Source organism: Rutilus rutilus (assembly GCF_951802725.1).
Source record: "Rutilus rutilus genome assembly, chromosome: 17".
Lineage (NCBI taxonomy): Eukaryota > Metazoa > Chordata > Actinopteri > Cypriniformes > Leuciscidae > Rutilus > Rutilus rutilus.
Window position 1 is genome coordinate 17,286,005 of NC_140230.1, and position 26,212 is coordinate 17,312,216.

The 26,212-nt window shown below is 38.5% G+C and overlaps 1 protein-coding gene across 1 annotated transcript; it reads left to right on the top strand.

The window, feature by feature from the left end:
- Positions 1 to 185: 185 nt before the first annotated feature.
- Positions 186 to 18,398, top strand: cd4-1 (CD4-1 molecule). The gene is made up of 11 exons (XM_084435437.1): positions 186 to 336; positions 8,490 to 8,605; positions 12,189 to 12,276; positions 12,377 to 12,532; positions 12,617 to 12,760; positions 14,307 to 14,564; positions 14,958 to 15,326; positions 16,515 to 16,751; positions 16,838 to 16,944; positions 17,021 to 17,067; positions 17,403 to 18,398. The coding sequence occupies exons 3-11, from the start codon at positions 12,222 to 12,224 to the stop codon at positions 17,431 to 17,433; spliced, it is 1,404 nt and encodes a 467-aa protein (XP_084291563.1). The 5' UTR covers positions 186 to 336; positions 8,490 to 8,605; positions 12,189 to 12,221; the 3' UTR covers positions 17,434 to 18,398.
- The last annotated feature ends 7,814 nt before the right edge of the window (positions 18,399 to 26,212 follow it).

A 26,212-nucleotide genomic window follows, 5' to 3' on the forward strand; every position in this document is an offset into this window, starting at 1 on the left:
GAATGGAAAAACGCGTTCTGTGTTAACGGCCCCAAAAGACGTTAGAATGCAAGAGAAAAGAGCTCTAGGAAAGGCTCGCTGATGCAGACGGAAGGCCTTTGGTGTGTTAAATGATGTGTGGCACTGATATAAAGGTAGTAATACTGAACTGTCAAAGTAAAAACAAAGGCATATGCTACGACACCACAGACAGATAAGTGTAGAGCTGCGCAAATCACGTTGCAGTTTCCTGTCCCATGTGTGTGACTGAGTGTGTTTGGAAGAAAATGTCAGTGTAGCTCTGAGATCCTGAACAGAACAGAACATACACACACACACACCCATTTCATCAGAACTGTAAGTATTGCTCTGTTACTATGATGACAAACACAAACTATGCTACTTTTTGTTATTAGTCTGCATGCCTGATATGTGTTTTCTCGTATAAAGCCAAAGGTGTTTTGTCTTCAGCTAAATGTCTGACACAAACGATGAGCTATCAAATATACCATACAAAATGACAGTGGTGGAGATCTTGTTCGTTAATGATGTTTACAAGCAGCTAGTTTTGTTCATTAAAATAATATGGTCCTATATACTGTTTTAAAATTGTATTGTAGTGTGAAGTTCAGCGTAGATGCTTCGGATGCCGATCTGTTGTTTTTGGTGTGCTGTCTGTCTGTAATCATAAAACTCAACGATCAAAAGTTGAATAGCTGAATGATAACATGAATAACCAATTCAAGAGACATTGTTAGGTGTAGCCTATTGATATAGCCTACAGACATAGCTACTATACTAAATATTTCGGGTTGTTTTATTTTTTGGAAGTCTTAGCCTACTGCATAATAAGTTATTTTGTGTCAGTGTGCATGTATGTTGTATTACTCCTATTATTGTTGACATACAGTAGGCTATTTAAACGTGTCAGCCTTTACTGTGTAGAATATTAACAGATTAGACATCGTATTATTAAGTCACTTCTGTTTAATTCTAACCGTCATGTAGGCCAAGGCCTAAATTACTTGAAATTCACAATTATTTGTTGTCGACAGACAAACTCTTAGGCTATAAACTGGGTGAAGATGAAGTCAAAGACTTTAAGCACTGTTCAGGTTTAGTGTTTTGTAGTCTTGTGTGATAAGCTGAAGGTTTGGTGAAGTTTCAACAGTTTCGTAATACGTTAAATGTTCACAGTCCGATTGAATAGCACTTTTTTGCATTTGCTACATTTACTTTAAAACATTTGAGGTCACTGAGATATCAATATAAAACAAAAAAAGGTGTATATTTAGGTAATATTGAACAGAAACAGCACATTTTCATAAACGTAATTTACAATATTAGACATTTTTACATTTAAATTGGAAAAGGGTTCATGTTTAAGTCACTAGTATACCTATATCACATAATGTAGCCTATATATTGCTTCAAAATTTCAAGGTATGGGTTGCTCTAACTGCTAGCCTTTCCCTGTTTGAAACGAAGACTGTGAACAGCTTTTACACTATGAATTATTCATTTTAATAGACACCATCCTCCACCCAGTTTTACTAATGGAAATCCATCCACATAAATTGTAATTTATCAGAACGTATTGTATACAGTGCCCACTTAAAAATGAATGCCATTGCATTAGATAGAAAATATCAATGTAAGCGGCATCTGCAAACAAAATGCTGCTAGAGCGTTCGTCAACTAACTCTTCTGATTCCTGTAGCTCAAACAAGGCTTAATTCCCAGGGCCTGCAGGAACCTGATCAAATGCAATAGAATGCAATGTAAATTGTTTTGGATGAGTGTGTGCCAAATTCAAAACTGGTATTAAGATGCTTTTTAGTGGATGTATATGAAGTCAGCTCCCAAGTTCACACAGGTGTCCAACCAGAGTAACCACAAGAGCTCATCACATTAACTCGTCTGACAATCCAAAAGTATCCAAACATAATTTGAACAGTAAATCTATTTTTTTATCACTTAAATAGTTTGCTTGAAAATTGTGCAACAATGCCATTTAATATGATATTTTATTATCTAATGCAATGGTATTTATTTGTTTAAGTTTGGCTTTGGTGTCCAAATACGTTCTGAGGCCACAACAAATTTGCGATACAAATACAAACGGATGCCCGATCATAAAAAAAACAACTGTGCGTCATTGTCAGACATCACTGCCTTTTGTTAAAGATCTCTTTTTGTGTGTGGATTGTTGAGGAAAATCACAAACAAAACATAGAAGTAGGTCTGCTATCCATCGCGACAACATCAATATAAGGATTTTTATATTGATTGCGTTCCCTCAGGTGAATAAAACGTAGCAAAACGTGCAAGCATGTCGAAGGTGTCATGGAGAGATAATGTTTGTCAGGGTATAGCAATGTAGTCGCAAATGTCTGGGTATGGTTATCTTACATGCTTTTTATATCATGCTAATTTTATTCTGAAAATATAATTCCAGCATAACTGACTTTATAGATGTGCACCGACTTTATGCAACATTAAACTATTCTCGTGTTAGCGGCACGTATAGAGACTGCTGTACTGTAGGAGCCTGATTAGATTTTGGCGACTTTGTCTCAGTCATGATGAGAAAAATATCAATTTACATGCAAATCGTCAAAACATCTTTCCGAAATTCAACCCCTCAAGAACGCTTTTGACCTCAGGTGCAGCTCACGGTGCACAGTGAAAAAATGTCAAATAAACTATTGACTTTTTTTTTAATAATCACCTTTGGTTACACTTTATTTTGAGGTGACATTGTTACAGTGTAATTACACAAATGAGTACTACTTTTTAATTAATTAACTACATGTACTTATAGGGTTTGATTTAGTTGCTTGTAATTATGCATAATTTACTATTATTGCTACAGTAAGTACATGTAACATGTAACTACATCACCTTAAAAAGTGTTACCTCAACTTGTGTTGTCAGTGGTTATAAAAAAGCAGTATTAATGATCACAGTATAAAACAATATAGCAGTGGATTTGGACTCTAGCCGTTTGCTGTTTAATGCAGCGGCCTGTAGTTGTGGAGCGGCACTTGTTCAGTGATTGAAACAAATCTCTGAAATGGAGAACAGACAAATTCTTCAAGACACTAACACAATGACAAAAATCGGAATCTAAATTATTTCATGAGCACAACCATCAGCTGTTTGCGCACACATTGCGTATACCAAATGCATTACAATGGGTAATGCAAAATGCAAAAACAGGTTCGTTTTCTCAGACAAGGATTTATTTGGCTGCTGTCTTTCGTTATCATTAGCCATTTTAAATAATATGATATTTATATCCATGCAAGCATACACTCAGTTCAACTTTGTGCATGCGTGCATTTTGTCAGCTTATGAAAGGGAGTTTGGACAATGTACAAGAAATATGCCATAATCATATTATTTGATATGATTAAATAATAATAATAATCTTTGATATAATGGCAATCCTGCATTAAATTAAGTTCAGTCAGTAGTTGCTTTGACCCAAAATTTAAGGAATCAACATGAAACAAAGGGATCAGTCAGACAAATTATGTGGAACGAGTCGTTAACGGCACAATGATGTTACATTTTTAGAGCATTTATTTCATTACAATCTAAAGAACCTTAGGTTATGACCTTTTCCTTATGTTAATTATTTCAGTAGCTTGGATTTTTAGAGTCATTAGGTATTATCAATATAATGAGAGTTATGATTGGTTTAAAAATATTTTATGTACATTTAAATAAGATCACCGGACAACATCTCTTGATCTTCTGAGAATTCAATCCAGCGTTCTTCTTCTGACTGTAAAGGACGAAAAATAAGCCAGTAAATAATTCAAGGGATAGTTCACCCAAAAATGAAAATTCTGTCATAATTTACTCACCCTCAAATTGTTCCAAACCTGTATACATTTCTTTCTTCTGCTGATCACAAAAGAAGATATTTTGAAGAATGTCGGACACCAACCAGTTGATGAGCCCTATTGACTTCCATAGTATTTTTTAATTTCCATACTATGGAAGTCAATGGGGTCCATCAACTGTTTGGATACCTATATTCTTCAAAATATCTTCTGTTGTGTTCAGCAGAAGAAACAAACTCATACAGGTTAGGAACAATTTGAGGGTGAGTATCCTTTGAAGTCAGCATCCTGATTCCAGAATAGATATGTGTTTCATAGATTCTACATTGGATGTGGAATTAAAAGAATAGGATAAGTGTGTTTTAATGACCAAGGAAACAGCCTTTTTGGATGGTCCAGTGTTACATCACAATGGGCGTGACCCTTCATTTTTAAAACGGCAACACTTGACCTAGGAGTGTGAAACAGTGACCTCAATAAGTTTGAAAATACAGGGTGAATCTGTGTTTGATTTTGTTGTTAGAGTGCTGCTTTTATGAAGGAGGGAGCGATTATCATAATGAGAGCAGGATTCCCTCTTTCACAAAGTGTGTCATACAGACATTTTTCTCTGTTTCTCATCCTCTCACTTCAGCGTTGTCCCACACACATACCACACAATTTGTCAGAGTGTTTTCCAACCTAACAGGTAGTTTCATTCTGGATAGGAAATATGTAATTCATGAGAAAGGAGACAACAGATCTGTCTTTATGGATGGTCTGGGTCTACTGTTATGGAAGAGGCATTTAATAGGCAGTCTTTTTTTGAATGTTTCATATTTTTTACTTCTCTCAGAAGACACATGTCAGGTGTTTCATTCACCTCAATAAAGTAAACAAGTGTCATCTTAACCAGATGTGAATTGTATGGCAGCCACAAATTTTTTTTTTTTAATGTAGGCTATATTGTGCATTCAATGGAATTCCACTTGAAAATGAAAACGAGAACAAGTGTATATATCGGAAATTACACTATAGATGACAAATTTCTGAAAATATGTATGACTTTTTTAAGCATTTCTGTGAAAATTTATGAATAGAGAGGGCCATTTACAGATAGGCCCATCAGCAGAAAAACACAGCATGACGTGAACGCAACAATTACACAATGGAACAAAATCATCGTTTATACTGTGAGGTTCTGAAATATGATCTAATCATCTGTAAATTACTCTAAAAATACACATTTTTGTAAGCCTCACACCAAATGTCAGTAATCTCTCGTTCTGTCGACATCTCTTTCCACTGACATTTACTTGCATTTCAAACCTACAGGACTTCATTAAATGGAGGAGGTTTGCAACTGAAAACTCAAGAATGAAAGCAATATGTCTTTCTATGTCATTTCCACTCACTTTTCCAAAACACCATGTGAAACTCTTAGACTAGAAAACCCAGAAGCTGTTGCCTGCAATGGCGTCCATCTTAGCCTTCTTCAGCTCTCTGCCCTCCTCAGACTTCTTCAACATTTCCGACAGCCCACAGTCTTAGCAGATGAATGTGAATCACTAAACGTTTCTGAAATTTCAGATCTGGTAGAGGATCCCCTGTTAGTCACGCAGGCTTAGCGAATCTCTCACAAAACAGTATTAGGCCTACAATTATCGCTAATTTTAGCACACCAGACAAAGATAGTAGATAAAATGGCAAGAAAAAAGAAAAATTTTGATTATTTCCCCCTGAAAAGTTCTTCATACTAGTTATAAGGTAAGATGTGTGGGAGACGAAGACAATATCAGTCCTCTTCAGTCGAGTACACACAGAAATGACTTGCTGAAGGGGAAACACGTAACGAAAACCTGTATGGGACATATTGAAATAAATCGCCCACTTTTCTTGCTTGCTTTCTTTCAGTAATGATTATGTTGGTGTCTCGACACCTTTTCAGTCTTTGTGAGTAATGAGGGATCCCTCTAAAATGGGTCTTTCCTTACAGCTTCGAGAGAAAAAGGAGAATCAGGGAGAATGTGGATATATATATATATATAGAGAGAGAGAGAGGTAGTGAGAATAGAGTTATCTAAGAGTTCTAAGTAGTAAAGAACTACATGGAGCTAAAGGTATTTTTTGAAGAAGATGAACTGAGCACGGCAGGAAGAGCGAAAATGACAGAGAGGTGAAACCTCAGACACAGATGTGAGGCAGGCAACATGTTTGTTTCGACCTTCATGTGGTTCCCCTTAGCAAACCACTCCTGTTCATACAGCGCTGAAAGATGCTCTCTCTCGCTTTTCTTTAATGCATTTGTTCTTTTACAGCAGGATGCCTTATTCACTCTTAAACATGTTAGAGTTTTACACACTGATGTCGTAGGACAGTCTTTGAAGTTCCACGAAGTGTAGGTCTTAACAAAATCAATGCACTTGTGCTTTAAAGAACCCAGAAAATACAAGGCTTACCCGGAGTAATCATAATGTAAGATGAAGATGTTTCTTCATCAGTAAAAAATAAGCATATAGCCAACTCAAAAACCTTTCAGCGTTAGTTCCTATTAAGAAAAGCGTTCTTTGCCAAACCCAGTGTGCTGCAAAAAATGTCCGAAGTACCTTCAGTGAGCAACTATTAAATTGCTAAGGAGCATTCTCTGGTGTGCGGACTCATTGTTCATCTTTGCGAAGTACCTTCATTACCTTCACCTATACAAGTGCAGCTTGTTTAAATTGGTGTGTATGAAGACTTGTGAATTGCTTGGGCTTTCTAGATCATCTTTAATGCAAATCTAACACAGTAATCAGAATAAGAAGTCAGAAGAATCAGAAGTCATTGAATTTGTGCTTATGAGGCATTTGATTTGGGGAGTTACAAACTATAAATGTAAGAGATAAATCTAAAGAGAAGAGCGAGATCTAAAGAGACGTCTTGTGCAGAAAGATGCTGACTTGACTTGAAAAAAGCATTGTTCTCTTTTCCTAATCATCATTTGTATTCCCGATCGTATCCATTAGCTTTCATTTCAGTATTTGTTTAGTTTAAGGAACTGCATTGGTTTGAATTAGTTCATCTTATAGCAGAAGTGATACAGAGAAACCTTTTAGTCATTAAAAAATAAAGTTAAGCCTGTAAGAGATCGGTCCATTTTTAGAGGAAGTTGGGTTGTGCTAATTTATTTGAATAATATAAGAAACAGTTTGGGTTTATCAGTTAAACAGTCTATAGTTTATCCATGACAGTGCTTCTTTAATGCATTTTAAACTTCATATATTGCCTCATAATTGCATATTACATAAGTATAAATTAAATGAATCTTTTGTACTTTTTTTTTTTTTTAAGAAAAAACATTTAAATTAAGAAAATATTTCCTGTGATTTAACTAGGCATCTACATTTTATTCAAATTCTTTGTCAAGTCAAATTTATCTGAACGTACAGCTGAACAATTTAAAATATTGTATATGTGGTGTTATATGCTGTTTTAGCACACTGAGAACATTTGTACAAGTTACAATTTTTAAAGTTCTTATACAAATTAAATTGAATTATCTGTTCATACCCTAGTGAAAAAAACCTATACCAAAATACCAATACACTTACTGATATAAATATTATAATTAAACTTTATTTGGAGTACTTCTTTACCTCACAGTGCGCATTTCTTAATATTAAGCCTAAAATGTGTTTTAATACTATTAGTAAGGATAGTATGATCTCTTTATAATATCAGTCTTTAAATGCAAGATATTTAAAGTGTACCTAAATTAGTTGTTCCAAATTAGCAAACTTTAAGTATATCAAATTAGTATACCAAAAGTGCAATTGTAGGGTATTTATATCAAGTACATAAATATGTAAATGTATTTGTAGTATACTTAGCATAAAATGTATTTCAAATACATCTTGGTACATTTATTTTTCTCTAGGGTAGCGCAGTCATTATATGTTGTTACATTCCACTCATATTTGCTCAAGCCGCGTACGCACTCCAGTTCCAAGTGCGGGTTAATATTATAGGCATCGGATCTCTGTAAACAGATGATAGATATTTTAATTTTATGTAATGCATGTAAAGGAAAATGGAACAACTGAAAGACAACAGAGGAATAGAAATCGTTAGAGTTTATTCTGTCGGGCTCGGAGCGTTGCATGCTGATAAAGATGTTCATTTATAATAAAATGTTTTAGATAACATCAATAGCTTTAAAACACTGGTTACTAATAGGATACTGACATTTAAAAGTCAGTTAAACAAAAAATTTATCTCAAAAACAGAAAAACCTAAATATAAAATAAGCTTTTCAGAATACATACGGTTACACAAAACATGTTGTCCTCTATATGATAATATTTATTGCAGACTAGAACAACCTATTCAGAACTTTTTTGGGCGTAACAGGACGATGTCTACATTTTTCTGGTTATCATTGGAAACCTTAGGAAACTTTAACATTTTGTCATTTAATTGTTGTCACTGAAACTTTTCCGACATTAATCTGATTGAAAAATTCACTACGAATTATAAATTTACTATGAATTATTATATTGTTCTAACAATCATGTTTGGGAGGAGCTCATTTTCAAGTGATAACTCGGAAAAAGCCACCCAAAAAAAAAAAAAAAAAAAAAAAAAAATTGATTTCAACAGCCTCATGTAAATAACCGGACGTATTCTTTTACCTCTCAGGCCAATCAGACTGAGGGGAGGCGTCAACAGAGGTTAAATAGAAATATTTTGGCCTGTAAGTGAACACATCCGCTGCACAACTTTGAAGAGGAACGATAAAGCATTTTGCTCATAAGGTGAGTATATTTACACAAAGACGTACATTTAATTATAAACTGTTTTATTTACACATGGCAGCTTTAATCAGTTCTTATTATGGATGATTTTATTTGATCTATTTTTATGCTTCTCTAGATCAGAATAGAGGATAAATTCCTTTTTCTACCTTTTTGTAAGTTAAAAACGTAATGAAGCTGCATTATTTACTGTGAAGTCTATAATACTGAATATGCTGAATTACAGAAAGCAAATTTAACAGGAATGAAGCTTTGCACTCTTTATATTTTCGGTTCGATTACTTTGACGGCATACATGTTACATGGTTAAAAACGTGTTTCATACAGAAACAAGAAAACTTTCCAATCCACAATATATAACAAGACATCATATGTACAAGGGATGTTAAACAGACGCATATTTTTTTGGTGAATACAATGCTGGGAAAATGAACTGAAAGACTGTCTTCGGATCTATTATAACATGAACAGTTAATCACATACATGATATTAGAACATCAGTGTTTATATTTCCACAGTCCTTAGTACTAAACTGAATTCATAGCACTCGAGTAGGGCTCTAAAATAGCTTTGAATTACATTAGAATAATTGTATCTCAATCTTAAAAACAACAACAACAAAAACAACATGCTTATTTCATAAAGTCCTTGACTTTTGACTTCTGAAAGCTTTGTTTCAAGTTCTTGGTCTTACTAATGTTCCCCTCCCTTCTCTCCTCCATCTCTGTGTGTCTGTTTACTGTTTAACCTCCATCCTGACCACAGCCCAGATCATCTGTCTTTCTGGGTTAGTTGTTCAGGTGCAGTCTCTGGCTGTCTTTATCTCTACATCTATCGTTTGTGTGCTTCTTCTCTTCTTCCTCTGTTCTGTTTCACATTCTTCACAGACTTCTCCCTCATTTCTTACACATTTCTTTGCTCCACTAGACTTAAAATGTTCATCAGATTACAATTGCTAAGTTCACTATTAGACAGTTTTGTAATAAATGGCAGCAAAATGAAGGAACATTTTAATTCAGATTGAGAGCAATAAACACATGTGGACCTTACGTACTGTGGCTGACTTAAGTTTACCTGTGTCGTCTCCTGATCGACGCTTACAACTCTGTCCTCAAATTTATCTTCTAGGACGTCGCCCGACTCAGCCGACGTCCCTTTTAAACTATAACTTGGGAATAAGATCTCTAGTGTCCAATAACCTGCTGCACAGCAATAATTAAACATACTCCAGACAATGCCTTTGAATATGCTTTAATCACGGCGGGAGAGCCTCAGACCAATTTCAGAGAGAATCCCACCAGCAAAAAGAATACAACAATTTTTATAGAATAGGAGCATGGCAGTAGTGACATGATTCATTACATCGTTTTTCTACAATATGATTGGTTCTTCATATGTATAATTCAGCAAACCCTTCTGTTACTAGGTTTACTAAAAGGAAAATCTGATTTCTTGATTACTTCACTTTGTTACTCAAAGTCATGAGTTTATATATTTAGACATCCGTCTAGTTTCATTTCAAACTTTTGTAATATTCTGACATGATTCAGACATAAACACACTTTCTTTGGCCAAAGTGCATTGTAAAAAAAAAAAAAAAGTTGAGAAAACTTAAAAGTTTCAGGGGCCGCTCACATATCGCGCATAAAAACGCGTCGAAAACGCTAGGTGCGCCGCGTTCTCCTTTTTCCAAAGCGCTCGGGTGGTTGCGCTCCGGAGGCGTCTGTCGTTGCTAAGCTTGGTTCTTGTCACGTGACCTGCGGTGCGCTTGCGGCATTCTGAAAAGTTGAGATGTTTTTATCTCGATGCGGCGCGGACGCGCTTGGAAAAAACGAGCGCGTCGCACCGCGACCGCGTCGCTTCCATTATGAGCGCGCATACCGCGCGGCTACATTTGAAATAACGAACTTGCGCGCGCAAAAGACGCGATATGTGAGCGGCCCCTAAGGCAACCAGCCGCAGGACATTTTTGAGTTTTCTCAACTTACGTGTTTGAGTTATCTCAACTTTTCTCAACTTTTTTCATGTTAAATAGTTGAATAAACTTTAAAAACTGAATTTGTCATACAAACCGTAAGTTGGATTTTTTACTGTGTGTTTGGGAACATTTAGGTTTCAAAAGCATATAAATGTTATTCCTGCAAGAAAAAGAAATGTTAGTTATGGTTAATTAAAAAATTCTATCACAGTACAAAATGGTTGAAACTATTATAACTGCATGTCTCAATTAATGGTGTAAATTCATAGCAGTTTTTTATTCATACAGCAGATGTTTTTATCCAAAGCAACTTCCAATCCCAGAATGCTGCTAATTAATGATTTCATTAGCCATTGATAAGACAGTGTGCCTGTAAATCTTTTATTTATTTGAAAATTGCACTTTTTCATACTGAAATGAACTAATTTAAGACATATCATACATTCATAAATAGCCTTTACCACTCCGCATGAACATGTATATTCCATATGGCTAATTATTTTGAACTATACGTTGTTGGATTTTTAGTACTTTTAATAAAAATGTAACTGCCATTAACAAAAAGTCAAACTGTTCTTTGCAGTATACTTTTGGTTCTTAACTATATTGGTGCAAATTCTACCTCGCAGAAGTTATATTTAAGAAGGTCCTACTTTTTTCATAATAGCTTTATCTTGTTTTATTTTATATATAAATTCAGTGCATTCTATCAATCTAAATAAATAGCCACTTTTTGTTCTCAGTGGTGGACAGGCAAAAATATAAATATTATAAAACATAATTTTACAACCAAAACTGTGAAAAAATCTAGTTGGAACAATATAATTTCCCGTTATATAATTCGATTTTCTTGAATGTGCATTCATGTTTGAGCTTGTTTATCTTAAAATAGTCATAATTTACATTTATCTATTTGGCCGACGATTATTCCAAAGCGATGTGCATTGCAATTAACTTATTAATTTAGAAATCTAAATATGATAAATATAAATATTATGGCAAATGAAAGTAAAAAACTAAAGGATTTACAGAGTGCACATTGTAAAAAATCAGTCTGCATTTTTGTTTGAATCATCAATCTCTTCAGAAGGAGTAAAAGGAGAGATTTCTGTGTATCTCATGCACAAAAAGAGAAAAAAGCCAAGATCAGATATAACAGACATAATGCACACCGCACTCCAAGCTCAGCGACAGCACCAGCAGCGCCATGTGGTGTTTTTTTTCTGTGTGTAAGCGTGGAGAGAGATCCGCCTTTCGTGGAACAACGGAGGAAGAGAGGGGGTGTTTTGGAGGAGGAGGTGAAGAGGTGAAAACGAGAGGGATACGAATCTACTCCCCGCACAATCTCAGCCCACCACAGACACACCTCTCTGCGTCTTTGTCTCGCCGTCTTTCTAGCTGTTGTTCTTTCATGTTTCTTCACTGGTACTTGTCTCCCTTTATGTCTGTAACCCAAAGCCCACTACAAAGCTTCTGTCTCCCCCTCACCATCCTGCAGTTTCTGTTACTGTTTCCCTCAATCACTCAAACAAATCTGAGCCCACCACAAGCCCCCTTCCTTCCTCTATGCTATGTGATGCATTTCTCTATGGCTATGTCTTACAGATCACCATTCATCCTCTCTGCTCTGAGGAAAGAATGATGTTTAGTTGGATACTAATATCGCTGCTTGTTGGATTTCTCAAAGCGCAAGGTAAGTTGCAAATATCTTGACAGTTGTTACATGGCGAAGAGCATGAAATCCAGCCTGTATAAGCATTCTTCTTCTGACCGATGTGTTCTTCTATCATCAGAAAGCCACATGGTAGTTTACGCACAGATTGGAGGGAACGTTACCCTACCTAGATCTGTATGGGGGAAAACAGATAATGTTTATGTGAACTGGTACCGTGGGTCTGACGAAACTCCAACTATCAGCAGGAACCCTGCTGTCAGTGGAGCTCAAAAGGGTGAGATGCATACCGTTTTACGCCGCCATAATAATCAGGCTACCGTGTTTGATATAACTGCACATGTATGTTTGTCTTTTGTAGGGAAAGATATGAAGACACATGCCTCTCTGTCGTCGGATTTCTCTCTCCGAATCTCACCAGTACAAGATTTCGATTTTGAAGTTTGGCGCTGTGAACAGCATGAATTAACGTCTAAATCCTCCAAGACCTACAGACTGTACCGGGGTAAGGCAGAGAAAGTGTGAGTGAGAAACCAAAAGTAGAAAAAGATCCAAATTTTACAGTATCAAAATCTCTTAAAGCAATATTTGACTCAAAAAATGCTTCATTATGTCACTCCTTTTTCTGCGCAACACAAAAGAAGAACTGTTTTTGTCCATTCAATGAAAATCAGTGGGGTCCAAAAACAGCACTGGACCCCACTGAGTTTCATTTTAGGACAAATTAAGGACAATTAATTCCTTTGTTTTCCCCACAAGGAAGTGTTTATTTGAAAGAAATGGTGGGTTATATGTTCAAATAATGTATAATTGTGACAAAAAAAAAAAAAAATCACTTTATGTTAAGGCAAGGTGTATTTTAATAAAAAAAGTATTTTTTTTTTAAAGAAGACCGAAGCCTCAAGTTTAACTTTTTTTTATTATCTAATTTATTAAACAATTGTATAAATGATGGACCAAACAAAACTGCTAAAAACAGTGGTTTAACTTTATTTGTTTAAAACAAAAACAAAAAAAACATTAGTAACAGGAATGAACACTGGGTAATAGGAATGAGTGTCCATATGTGTGTGAGAGAGAGTGTACATGACCGTGTGTGCATGTGTGCTAGTAGTACTTCACAGCAAATGAGGTGGAAAGAGAAAGATGGAGAGAGAGGAGAAGAGAGAGGAAGGGAGAGAGAAGGAAGGAAAGACAAAAAGGAGGGGAAAGAGAGGGTTTGCGGGTGTGTTTCGCTCCTTCCCTTGCAGCATGCCATGGGTGGTTGTTTCTGGCACCTGCATAGTAAGGGTTCTCTCCATCTTCTACAAAATATTAGAAAGATGAAGACAAAAAGTTTGTCACTTCGTGGTCGACTGGCTCACTGTAAGAATGGTATTCACATTGTAAAACTAATACTAAATGTCTACAAAGTAATTGCAACTGTAAAAGTCACAAATCAGGTGAATAGTATTATATCAACTAATATTCACACTAATAAATCAACAAAACAGAGGACTCTACAACTCTAGTCACACAACAATGCAAAAAAAAAAAAAAGATTTCTGAAAGATTTTAATGATTATATTTCATGATAAAGGTTCAGATGTAACAAAAGATACTTTTTAGTGTTTTTTTTATAAATGTTTTAAATTATATATTTTAAATTTACAGTTATAATAATGTTCAGGACATTTTGCTTAATAATAAAATGTATTTTCATGCACATTTATACATACAAATTCGGTGGAATCTACTGTTGAGCTCAATTCAGGATGTACACACTGCAGAAGTAGTCTGTCTCCCTGTGTCATAGGGCTGAACTGCAAAAAAATTTAAAATACATGAAAAAATAATCTATGAATGTATTCTATAATCATCTATCTCCATACTACACTCATAAAGGCAATGATTAAGTCGTATAATTTAACCACTAGAATTATTTTTATCTAAATTCTAAACTGCATATTTGGCATTATGAACAGGATTAACTCCACTCTTATATACACTTAGATATTTTTGCCTATAACTATACACATTACATAATAAGACTCTTTTTTTCTCTGTTTTAGTCACTATACCCAAGGTACCGGCCCTGATTCTTGGTGACTCTCTGTATCTGGAATGTAAACCGGATCCTAGTTCAGCTCAGCCCAGAGTAACATGGATTCCACCTCAAAACTCTTGTCAACAAATCAAGCATAACAGAGAGACGATTTCAGTCACAGATGTGGCCTTGTGTCATGGTGGTGTTTGGACATGCAAGGTGGAGTATGATCGGGATCGGAGAAAAGCTGAAGCAACAACATCTACAATTGTGTCTGTAATAGGTGAGACTCCATGAGTTAAACACACAGTGTATCTATCAATTTATTGGAGTTTTCACATTCTGAGAGTTGCTTACTAAGCAATAAGAAAATGTATAATACACAAGAAACATAAAAGATAATTACAGTCAAGACCTATAAGAATGACGAATATGGTGAAATATGTCAAATTTAATGATGGATCACTGATGAAAGTTATAAAACGTACCTTTTTTTGTAATGCTAAATGTAAATAGATAATATATTTAATATAATTTCAATATCATAATTATACACCTGTTGTTTTTTTATTTGTATTATGTTATTAACAATTGTTTATTTTATGTCCAAAGCTGGTACAAATTGCTAATAGTAATGATAGTGATAATGTTCCTTTTTCATCTCTTTTTTTTCTAGGCCTCTCCCCTTCTCCACCAGATCCCGTTTATACCTCGTTATCATCGTACCCTACAGTCAGCATTCCTTGCTCCCTGTCTTCCAACATTCCCTGGTCCGGGTTAAATGAGTCTGGCCTTCAGGGTGGTAGCTGGAGCTTCACTCCTCTCAGTAACCAAATCCAGTCGCAGACTCTCCTCAGCCTCAGCGTTGGTCCCGTGGTCAGATGGGATAGCACAGACAGCAGGGTCATGGGAAGAGAGTTAAAAGACCAGGATCTATCAATTCATAAACTGCCTGTATCAGTGAAGATCAGGGGGGAGTACAACTGTAACCTGAACTTCAAACGCAATACCCTCAGCAGTAAAGTCAAGGTGGAGGTTCTGCAGGGTAGGTGATAAAGACAAGTTTTGGGGTCTAGTAACTAACCACACTACTAACTTTGCTACTTTCAGTCAATATTGTGACAGCACTTCCATTATGGTGTAGCGTTACAAAGTTACATTTCAAGGAAAGTCTACTCTGCGGCCATATTTGCAACACCTCTGGACAACTATTTCAGGCCAAGACCAAGTCCTATCTTCTTGAATGGGAATATCCTGAAAACTCACAAAATGTACAAACATACATTTAAAGGTATAGCGGAGGATCTTTCCGAATTTTAGATAAGACCCGCCCTCTCCACTTTTTGAATAAGTTTGATTGATTCACCAGAATGATTGACAATTAGGAGGACCAATAGTATAGGTGATCCACCCGAAGTAAAAAATCCTCCGCTATACCTTTAAATAATTTCCACTGGTATTGTCTACACTGGACATTACAATAAATAAGTCAAGATATAACAGAAATCTTGGACTTATACTGACACCTAGTGGCGTGGGTGCAAAAAAACGTTTTACTAGTATTAATTTATACAAGTAAAAGTGTGCATTTTAGGAGTTAAGCAGGTTAGCAACAGCTACTAATATTAGTCTGGTTATGTGATCTCATATAAAATAAATCAGCTTTTCTTAGACTATCCCCCGGTTTCACAAAGGCTTAAGCCTTGTCCCAGACTAACATGCATATTTGAGCTGTTTTAATGGAAAGCAATTTGCATTGACATATCTTAAAATACGTCAGTGTCTTTGTTTTGTCTCAAGATGCACATCAGTAATGTTTTTTTTTCTAAGACACGTTTATAAAAGCTACTTAAATGTCACCTAATTTAACTAAGGCTGAATCCTGGCTTAGTCCGTGAAACCAGGCCTATGACTGTAGTTACCACATATGTGAGTACATGATTTTAAAACATATTTTCAAAAATGTTATTCAAATTAAAACTTTTAATAAGGAGAAAAGTACAGTGTTCCTTTAAATTATGAGTAACTTGTAGCTTCAAAGTTGATTCCCAACAAAATTGACACTGGACATTGAAATGACTTTGGATGAATAAAGGTTCACTGTGCGTTAATAATTACAAAATTTTGGTTCGAAACCACAAATGTTTACGTTTCAAACACTTCATAATCCATTTACAATGCAAACTTTTCTTGGCTTATTCATTCTGAACTCTGCAATTTCTCCTTCTCTTAGTTACCTCATCTGTAGGTTCTCAAGTTAAAGAAGGCCAAATGGTGAATCTGACGTGCACATTAGGACATCCACTTGACCCTGACCTTGAGGTGAAATGGAGATTTCGCTCCTCCACTTTTCCCTCTTCACCTTTTCTGTCCATTCCTGAAGTAAAAATGGAACACAGTGGCCAATGGAAATGTGAACTCTGGAAAAATAAGACGAAGTTGACAGATGCTGTGCTATCATTAAAGATTGGTAAGAGAAGTGAAAGAAAGAGGGAGAGAGTGATGCATGTGAAATTAAATGCGTAACGCTTCTGCCGTCAATCATTTGTTTCACAGAGAAAGCCCCAGTGGACACCTGGCTTTGTGTTGCCATCAGCAGTGGAGTTGTGCTCTTCATCTTGCTCCTTGTTATCGCCATCATAGGCATCCGCAGACACAGACAGGTAATTTGTTTGTCATTCGTGAAGTGTTTGAAAGGTGAAAATCAAATGCCTTATTTCTTTTAATTCTTCTTTACAGATGATGATGTACAGACGACGAAAGACCAGATTCTGCTGCTGCAAAACGTGAGTTTGGTGGTTGTTAGATATGCTAGACATGCTTATAATAACACATACTGTAGCCACAAAACGTGTTTGGACACTTAAAATATATGAATGGCACTGCATTATATAACAAAATTTAGATACGGACCATTTTTGGTTGAATTATGACATGATTAATTACACCTGTGATTAATAGCACACCTGTTTGAACTTGAGGGCCTATAGCATAATTTGTTTGCAAATAACACATTCTGATAATGCATTGAAATCACGTCTACACACTGCATTTATCGTTACTGTACCTATGAACATGCATCATCCTCATCCTCATGTTTGGTTGTCTCTCTCTGTCTCAGTCCTCAGCCAAAGGGATTCTACAAGACCTGAGGATCCTCTGCTTTTCAGTTTTATTACTGATTTACTAAATAATCATGTTAATGTACAGTTGCCTGAACAAAGCCTCTCATAACAGAACTGGCTGTCTTCATTGTGCAGAGGATGCTGGTATTTCTTTGTTGTTGTGTGAAATACACTCATACTATATATAATTGAGCATGCTTGATAGGAACCAATATTAAATGCAACACAGTATGCAGTATCTCTAAAGGTGTAAATAACATGACATATTATAAAGCTTGTCTGGAAGATAAATGTGCCTAGAACATATTGTTACAATAAGGAACCTATACCTGTACATTTTATATTAAAATGGCCCAAAGTGCCTCCTTATATTGTGCTAATATTTTTCATTGACTTCTGTTTACTTATCATTTTATCCTCTGAATGCTCTTTTGCATTTGCAAATGAACTTTCCCCCCTCTTTTTTGCTTTATTATCTTTTTATCTTTATTTAACGAAAAAAGCAACTGAAAAATATTGATAATGTAAAATAAAATAAAAACCATGAAACAAAATTGTATGATCATTCTCACTCCAAAATGTCTTCATTTAAAGCTGATAGAGAAGCGTGATTGTAATATACCATTGAGAAGAAGTACCTTTGGCCTGTTATAAATATTTTTTTCTGAGGACCCCATGACTAGAATAGACTTCCAACAGAACTAAAAGTATTAAAACATATAACATGTCATTGTGGCTTCTCTAAAAGTTGAAAATGTGGTTGCTGTCAAATCAAATTGTGAGCATTTGTAGAGATTCTGGTATGGTAGGTTTGTATTTGTTTGATGAAATCTTTTCTTGTTTGTTTTCATTTCTTTCTTCTTTTTTTTCTCTTCTTTTTTTTTTTAAACATCAACCTGCCTAGGGTCTACAGATGAAAATCTGGCATATTTTACATTTTTTACCATGTAGTATTAATGTGTAATGTGATTAAATAAACCAATAAACAACAATGTTGTGATAGTCTTTTCTTCCCCATTGTGATTAAAGGTTACGAGGGCATATTCATTTAAAATAAATAAAAGTGCACAGATCGTCCTTCGGATGAGACGTTAAACCGAGGTCCTGACTCTCTGTGGTCATTAAAAATCCCATGGCACTTCTCGTAAAGAGTAGGGGTGTAACCCCGGTGTCCTGGCCACATTCCACCCATTGGCCCTTACCAATCATGGCCTCCTAATAATCCCCTTACATTGAATTGGCTCTATCACTCTCTCTCCTCTCCACCTGTAGCTGGTGTGTGGTGAGCGCACTGGCGCCGTTGTACTGTGGCTGCCGTCGCATCATCCAAGTGGATGCTGCACACTGGTGGGGGTTGAGGAGAGATTCCCTGATATGACTGTAAAAAGCGCTTTGGGTGTACAGTAGTACATATGAAAGCGCTATATAAATGCCTCATTCTATAAATCATTTATATAAATGCTGCAATAATCCATAAAAAAAGAACAAGATTTGTCAATTTTAATTTCAATGTGACTTAAATTCCATGCTTGCTCTGATTTGATCCACTAATGTCTGCAGTCTCATCTTGTTTAATAATGTACAGTAGTGGCCAAAATGATCCAGCCTTGGAAAATTGACATCTTCACCCTTTATTCAAATGTTATTTAAAATGTGTTAAAGATTGTGTAAGCATATTGCGTAGTTGTGCTGGATTCAGTTGTTTTATTTGCAGTCAACATTTTTGGACAGGCTGTCATGCAAAACAATTATGAACACATGCAAAAACCAGAGAGAACCAGTGTATGCTTTTTCATGTAAGCTTTTGGTTTTCTATGCATTTTTTGCACAGTAAAATAAGACATGTAGTTTGCCCTTTTTTTTTGCCAATTAATTTGTCAGAAAAATACCTTAGTTTAGTGTTTTGTTTTTCCCTTATTTAATAAAACTTGTACGGTCATTAAAAACAAATTACCCCTCCAGACATCAGTTTTGGCCACTACAGTAGTACATATATGAATATATATGTGTGTGTGTGTGTGTGTGTGTGTGTGTGTGTGTGTAGGATATATATATATATAAATATATATATCCTATATATATTTATTTGACCTATTATTGATTTAACACAAAAGCTATAAATCAGGGTAACTCTTGCTTATCTCCACTAGATGGCAGCAGAGCCAATAAAACGCTGAGGTTTGGAGAGAAATGCTGGCACATCCTGAAACCAAAGTTATAAAAGCTGCAACCTCACATATTATGCAGTATATTTGTATTCAGTGTTTTAGTTGTATTTGATATCTTTAAATATTCAAAAATGTATCTACAAAAAAGTCGGTACCACGCAAGGTAGCCTGCTAACAACATTAGGATCTTAAAAGTCACTGATGAATCAGCAAAGTCATGGAAATAAGTGAGAATAATGAATACCAAATGTCAAAACAGAAATTCATTGAAAAACTTTCTTCTTTTTTTTTTTACTTACATTTTGCGACTTGGAGCAGCTGGACCCCATTGCTTCACAGTCTAACCACTGAAAGATCTAAGACATTTTCTAAAATAACTGAAAATGTGTTCGTCTGAAAAAAGATACAACATATGCATCTCGAACGGCTTGAGGGTGAGTAAATCATGGCTTAAATATCATTTTTGGGCGAACTATCCCACTCTACAAGCAACACAGAACTCTGAGCGCTTGTTCTTTTGTAACCAGCTCCTTTCCTCAGCTTCAATTAGACCAGATGTTCCCAAACTTTTTTTGTCAGAAGAACGCTCCGATTTTAACTTAATATTTCAATAATTCCACACACATTCGCATGTTCATGGTTTTCTGACGTTGGGAACAGTCAGAAGAGACATGCAGGTAAACTGAACTTCGTATTTTGAGCACTTCTTGCATTGTTTTTTTGCCTCTTCACGATGACTCGCTTAATTTAGTCCTAATTTGTAAGTCGCTTTGGACAAAAGCGTCTGCTAAATGACTAAAAATTGCTCAACAGTCCTCAATCTATCAACTTAGCCTACTGTTGATTGTGGACTCCATAACATCCACCTATGGTGAGGTGTGCACTGCTCTGCTGTTATTTTTGACATTACTAAATAACTAAAACCTTTCATTCAAGTTAAATGAACACCATTGGTTCAAGTTGATTTTATTGAGTTTTATTTGTTCCTATTTTGTTAAGATTAGCCTACTTGTTTTAATCACGTGGAACCACTGTCCATGAATGAATGAGTGTGACAGTGCATACCCTGTTGGCTATTTGGAGACTGCAGTTCACCCCACTACAATAATGCATGGGTGAAGGGAGTCAGAGATTGGGGCCATTTGTCTGAATTTTTTTTTTTTTTGAATACACGAGTCCTCTCAGTTTCATGATCAAGCCTGCAGGAAAACACTTGCTGCTTGCTGTTTGTCTTTCAGCTGCAGTCTGGGATGTGTGTGAATGCGGGCCGAGCTCCGGTGTCCCTTCTTTAAATAGCTCTTTATTGGCTGAGACTTTCGCTTACGGCCATACCACCCTGAACACGCCCGATCTCGTAAGCTAAGCAGGGTCGGGCCTGGTTAGTACTTGGATGGGAGACCGCCTGATGACCCCCCCAAGTACATATTCCTCAACCCTGGGATCGATCGAAAATGATCAAAACGGATGGTGCAATCTGGTGGTCAACGTCCTGAAGTGTTATTTACAGAAATTGTCATGTACAATGCCTAGTTTATTGAAATCCACTAGTCTGCTGAATGTTTTGTTTATTATTTTCATAGTTTGAGTTCATGTAACTGATGAGATTCATATAGTCAAGTGGAAAAGTGTGCAATTGTTACATTTTTGGGCTGAATTAAGAAAGGGTGCAATGTATCAGTGCACTCTCACTTTGAAGACATAAGAGCCGTTCACAGAACTCATTGTTGTGACCACCCAGGGGGTACAGCCAGCGCACAGTGTATTCACACCTCTGGTAGTGGCGGAGAAGACACAAGGACTATTGCTTTGATGTGTTTTTTTTTTTACACTATCCCACCCCTTCTGAAACCCAAGCATACAGAGACTCCAAAATACTTGAAATACTTTTACAACTTTTATTTTTCACCCAGAATGTTTCATTTAAAAGGCAATGCATGAAAACACAAGTAAACAAGATCTGTTTGGTTTAAAGCTCGCTCACCACGACAAGGTACAGATCTACGAGCGAGAACACGAGAGACAAACATTTACTACCATTTGCAAACATTTAGTTAAACATGGAGCTGACAGACATACAAACATCACAAGGACACACACACATAAATAGCATTAATAATAATCAAAAACACTTAACAATTAAAAACACAAACTTGTACTTAAGATAAAAATTAACAATTGGTTTGTACAGGCCAAAGCCCAATAAAGACCAGGATTATCCAAAGACTCAGGTCACCAATCAACAAATAAAGGCTCAAGCCATTCCTGTCTGTTACATTTTTTGTGTGTGTTTTCTTTGACAAACTTTTGTTAAACATGAAGCAGACAAAGACATACAAACATCACAAAGACATGAAGCTGACAAAGACAAACAAACAACACGCATGACAAAAACACAGATTATCTGAACATGAACAACCACTAAAGGGTATGTAAACTGATTGTGTTAGATCAGAACTGATTAAGGTTAAAATGATTGCGTTTAGATTGGCCTTGATATTGAACATAGGCCAGAACATGTTTATATAAAATATACTACAAAGTGCATTTTAACAGCAACATAAATAATAATAAAAAACAAAGACAAGAACATTCTTAAGTAAAACTGTAAAGTGCATTTTTTTGAACTATATAAATAAATAGATTGTACTTGCTGAAGCACTTTGAAACACAAACAAACACACACACACACAAACACAAACAAACAAACAAGCCCCTTTCTCTCTCCTACATATGGCACAGGAGAAGTGGCATCACACAGGTAAGTTATTTACACAGTTATTTACAGTTATTTACACAGTTCTCCTCTTTTCCAACTCCGCATCCACCACACTTTTAAAGTGTTCAAAGCTGCTGTACACCACATTATCAAACCCAGAGGTGGTGGATTTCCTAGTGGATGGACAGTAGGAAAATATCTTCTGGGTGCTTCCAGCCACTTTGTCCTTGGAAGGTGTGTACCTCTTCCGCTGTCCACCTCAATTAGGCACGTGGCAAGCCCCACATGGCCGCGAGGACTTGTTCGGCATGAATGCCTTGACTGTTGGTGCAGGAGGTACAAAGCTCTGGCTGCACGATGGCCCACGAAACAGGACAGAGGGAGCCTGTGGCTGTGCGGGGAGAACCAGCAGTATGGGTGCTGCCGACACAGGGGGTGGTCCATAGGTGGGCGCAGCAGGCTTTGGCTGGAGGTGGGTGGATGCAGCAGGCCTTGGCAGAATGGGGGTGGGCGCAGCAGGCTTTGGCCGAGTGGAGGAGGACGACGCCATGGGCTGAACAGGCTGGTTCACAGGAGGCACAGGCTCTGGCTCGTCAACAAATAATCTGGAAATATAAAATACACATGTAATGAGTATTGATATGATGTGTGTGCTATTTGCTTTCCACAGCCAACAGGTGAAACAAAGTGCTTATGACAACTTACCTCCGCGTCTCACCACGCCTTTTTCCAGCCTTGTGATGAACGTGCTGGTACTGGACCTGAGGCCGGTCTGGCGGTGGGAGGGATGTTGGCAGCGCAGGAGCTTCCGGGAACGGTGCGTCCGACAGCACTTTCAGGTGAGGCGTCACCTTCGGCAGTACCGTCGCCCCGTAGTTGGCCTTTTTCTCCTCCCTGGCAATGAAGGTCGAGATGGATTTGGCGTTCAAGTTGGGCAGTGGAATGGCGAGACCGCCGAGGATGGGGTCGTCTCGGACTCGGTCTGCAATCCTCTTATACTGTCCCTTCAAAGAAGCCGTGACCTTGCTGGGGGAGGTGAGCTGATTGGCCGGCGCTAGGTTCTTCAGCATCTTGAGGAGGAGGTAGAGCAGGCGACTGTCCTCGGTCACCTGTGCCGCCTGAGCGTACCTCATGCAGCCAAACTTGGTCTTCTGGGCTGCTCTGGTCTCGGGAGAGTCCGCCCCAAGGCACCGACCGAACAAGGTGTAGCTCCACCTGGACTCGTACCACTTGACGAAGCGGGCGGTGGTCTTGTCGTGGTCGTGGAGAGAGCTGGCGGCGGCGGCGATCTTCTGCCTGAGGTCAGCCGGCACTAGGTGGTGGTCGCTGTTGTGGGCCAGTTCTAGGAGGAGCAAGGCCAGTGCCTCCACTTCCTCTATACCTGGCAGATGCAGATGTCGATGGCTCATCAGCACGTCTTGCAGGGCAGGACTGTCCTCCTCTTCCGCCTGTTCTGCCTGGGTGAGGACGACGTGCTTCCCACAGACTCTGTCTATCGGGTCCTCCTCTGTATCAGAAGACATGCCGAGACCCTCGTCCGCCATCTCGTCGTCTCCCTGCTCAGCCGACGACTCCTCCTCCTCCTGCGACTGCTCTTCCTCAACTGCAAATATGTAATTGTACTAATCACAAACATATCTACACAACAATAGTTTTTTTTTTTTTTACCAGGTTTGTCATCATTGTTTAAGTGTGTGTTCAAGTACTGTACCTTTCTGCACGTAGTAGTCCCTGGCAGTGAAGCTGGTGGACTGGCACATGGCGTACTCGACACCAAGGAGCTCCTCCTCGTCGGGGTGCTCGTACGCTTCGGGGACCGGCATCGGTGCAGCAAAGTTGGGCTCTAGGACGTGCTCCTTGCCGAAGAGAACCTCGGCATGCTGGTTGACGCGCTGGATCTGCCGCACGTCCAAGCACGACGTCTGCCGGCCATGACCACCAGCGACACGGAGCGATGCCATGCGGTGGTTCCACTGCACGGCAAAGGACACCAAGTATACCTGAAACACATTTCCATTTTGACTGTTATTGTGTACAATGTTTACAAGTGATGACTGGAGCTGTGAAATAAAATGTATCATTGAAATTATCATTGACACTTTTCTTTTTAAATTATACTGCTATATGAACATGTGTCTGCAATAAAGCTTTATATATATTATGTTTTAATCACTCACTTGGAATGGCATAATCCCACATCGCTGTGAAGGGACGGTGTTGAACAGGTGGGCATGCAACCCCTCCAGAGAGTTGCTGCCTCGCCGGCACTTGTGCTTGTTCAGTCGGACGCCGTTCATCACCACCACCTTCACAGACACATACAGCGGTATGCCAGGGGGATCCTGTAACACACAACATATTGTAAGGTCCTTATTTATTCTGGTGTCCTTTTGAAATGTTGCCATATACAAGTTTGAATGGTTTTGACGCACGATGACCGCAAAGACATTAACCCACCTGCATGCAATTGAGGTGCTTGCTCGCAATTGCCCAGTGAGCGTCGACTGCCTCTGGCGACTTGAACAGGTGAATGCCATCGATGTCAAGGCCGGCTGGTCCCCGGAACTCAGCAAGGATGGACTCTATCACCAAAGCAGTCTCCTGTAACACATAGGATATATTCTCAGCGTCGAGTGTTTAATAGATCTGGATCAGTTGAATCCATATGTGAATATGAAAGCCACACTTACCACAACCCCACGGGTAATACGCCTCACATACGACCTGATCTGATGAGGCTTGAGGAAGGCCATCATCTCCTCATCAGAGTACCTGCCGTAGAGCTCTGGGTTACCGTTCCTGACCGCCTGGACCAGGAGCATCATGTCCGCCTTGTTGTAGGCGAGCACGGCACCCGCCATGGCACTCATGAAAGCCCCGTACTTGCCGTGGCTCTGCTTGATCACGACGGCGTCCCAGCGGTGCAGCCAGTGGCGGATGTCCAGCCTGTACCCCTCTTCACCCAGTCACCAAACAGATTCTCCAAGAACGACGAACCGCTGTCACTGAAAATGATATCATGACATTTTGTGTAGGTGTGTTAACATGTTGGATTATCCATTTCATCATAGGTTTCAACTGCTATTGAACTCACCGACAGCAGTTGTTGTCCGCGTACACCACCTTTGGAGCAGGAGCGTTGGCACGGCGAAAGCGGGCGACCAGACCTCTGGCCATGCGTGCGTAGCACCCCTCAGACTCGGACGCCACCACCACTTTGGTCAAGAACTGACCCCACTCATTCAGCACGCTGGTGACGTACTGTATGGTGCCCTGGCCGTCGCCGTAGATCTTCTTGAGAATCTATAAAAACAAAGCAGAACATTCATTGTGTGGTGTTTATCAACAGTCAGCCTGTTCCATATGATCACAAGTACTTTATGCTGTACATACCTTCCTCGTGCCGTCGATACACAAGATTTCCCCAGTCGTACTGAGGATTTGGTCCCTGTACACGGGCATCTTCTCCATCTCCAGGATCAGTTGCGCACGCCTCAGGACCCGAGCAGAAGGAAGGGGAGACGGGGCGATGGGAGGGGTGTAAGTGCCGGCTGCTCTGGCAAACGACAGGATGCCTCGCTGAGACGAAGACGATCCAGCCGCCGACATGTGGGCATCGTACAGGAGAGTCTGGTACAGGTCCCGACGCTCCACGTACCACTCGTCATGGCCCTGCTGCAGCAGCCTCTGCACCTTGTTCATTGAGACAGCGTTGAGTCGGTCGCTCATCAGGGTGACCACACTCCTGTCCACAGCACGCTTGCCGCAGATTATGGCAGGGAACATGCTTCTGACGGCCGGGGCGAGGTTCATCAGAATTTTCGGACTGTACGCCAGCCAGGTGTACTGCTGCTGGGCACGGTGGGCGCCGTCCTCCTCGTCGTCGTAGTCGTCACTGTCGTCCGCGTGTGCCTGGCTCGGC

Bases quoted from the DNA above. Each gene is read 5' to 3' on its own strand.
- cd4-1 (XM_084435437.1), top strand. From the start codon at position 12,222: ATGATGTTTAGTTGGATACTAATATCGCTGCTTGTTGGATTTCTCAAA. The intron at 12,533-12,616 runs GTGAGATGCATA...TGTCTTTTGTAG, and splicing joins TGTCAGTGGAGCTCAAAAGG to GGAAAGATATGAAGACACAT. The intron at 15,327-16,514 runs GTAGGTGATAAA...TCCTTCTCTTAG, and splicing joins CAAGGTGGAGGTTCTGCAGG to TTACCTCATCTGTAGGTTCT.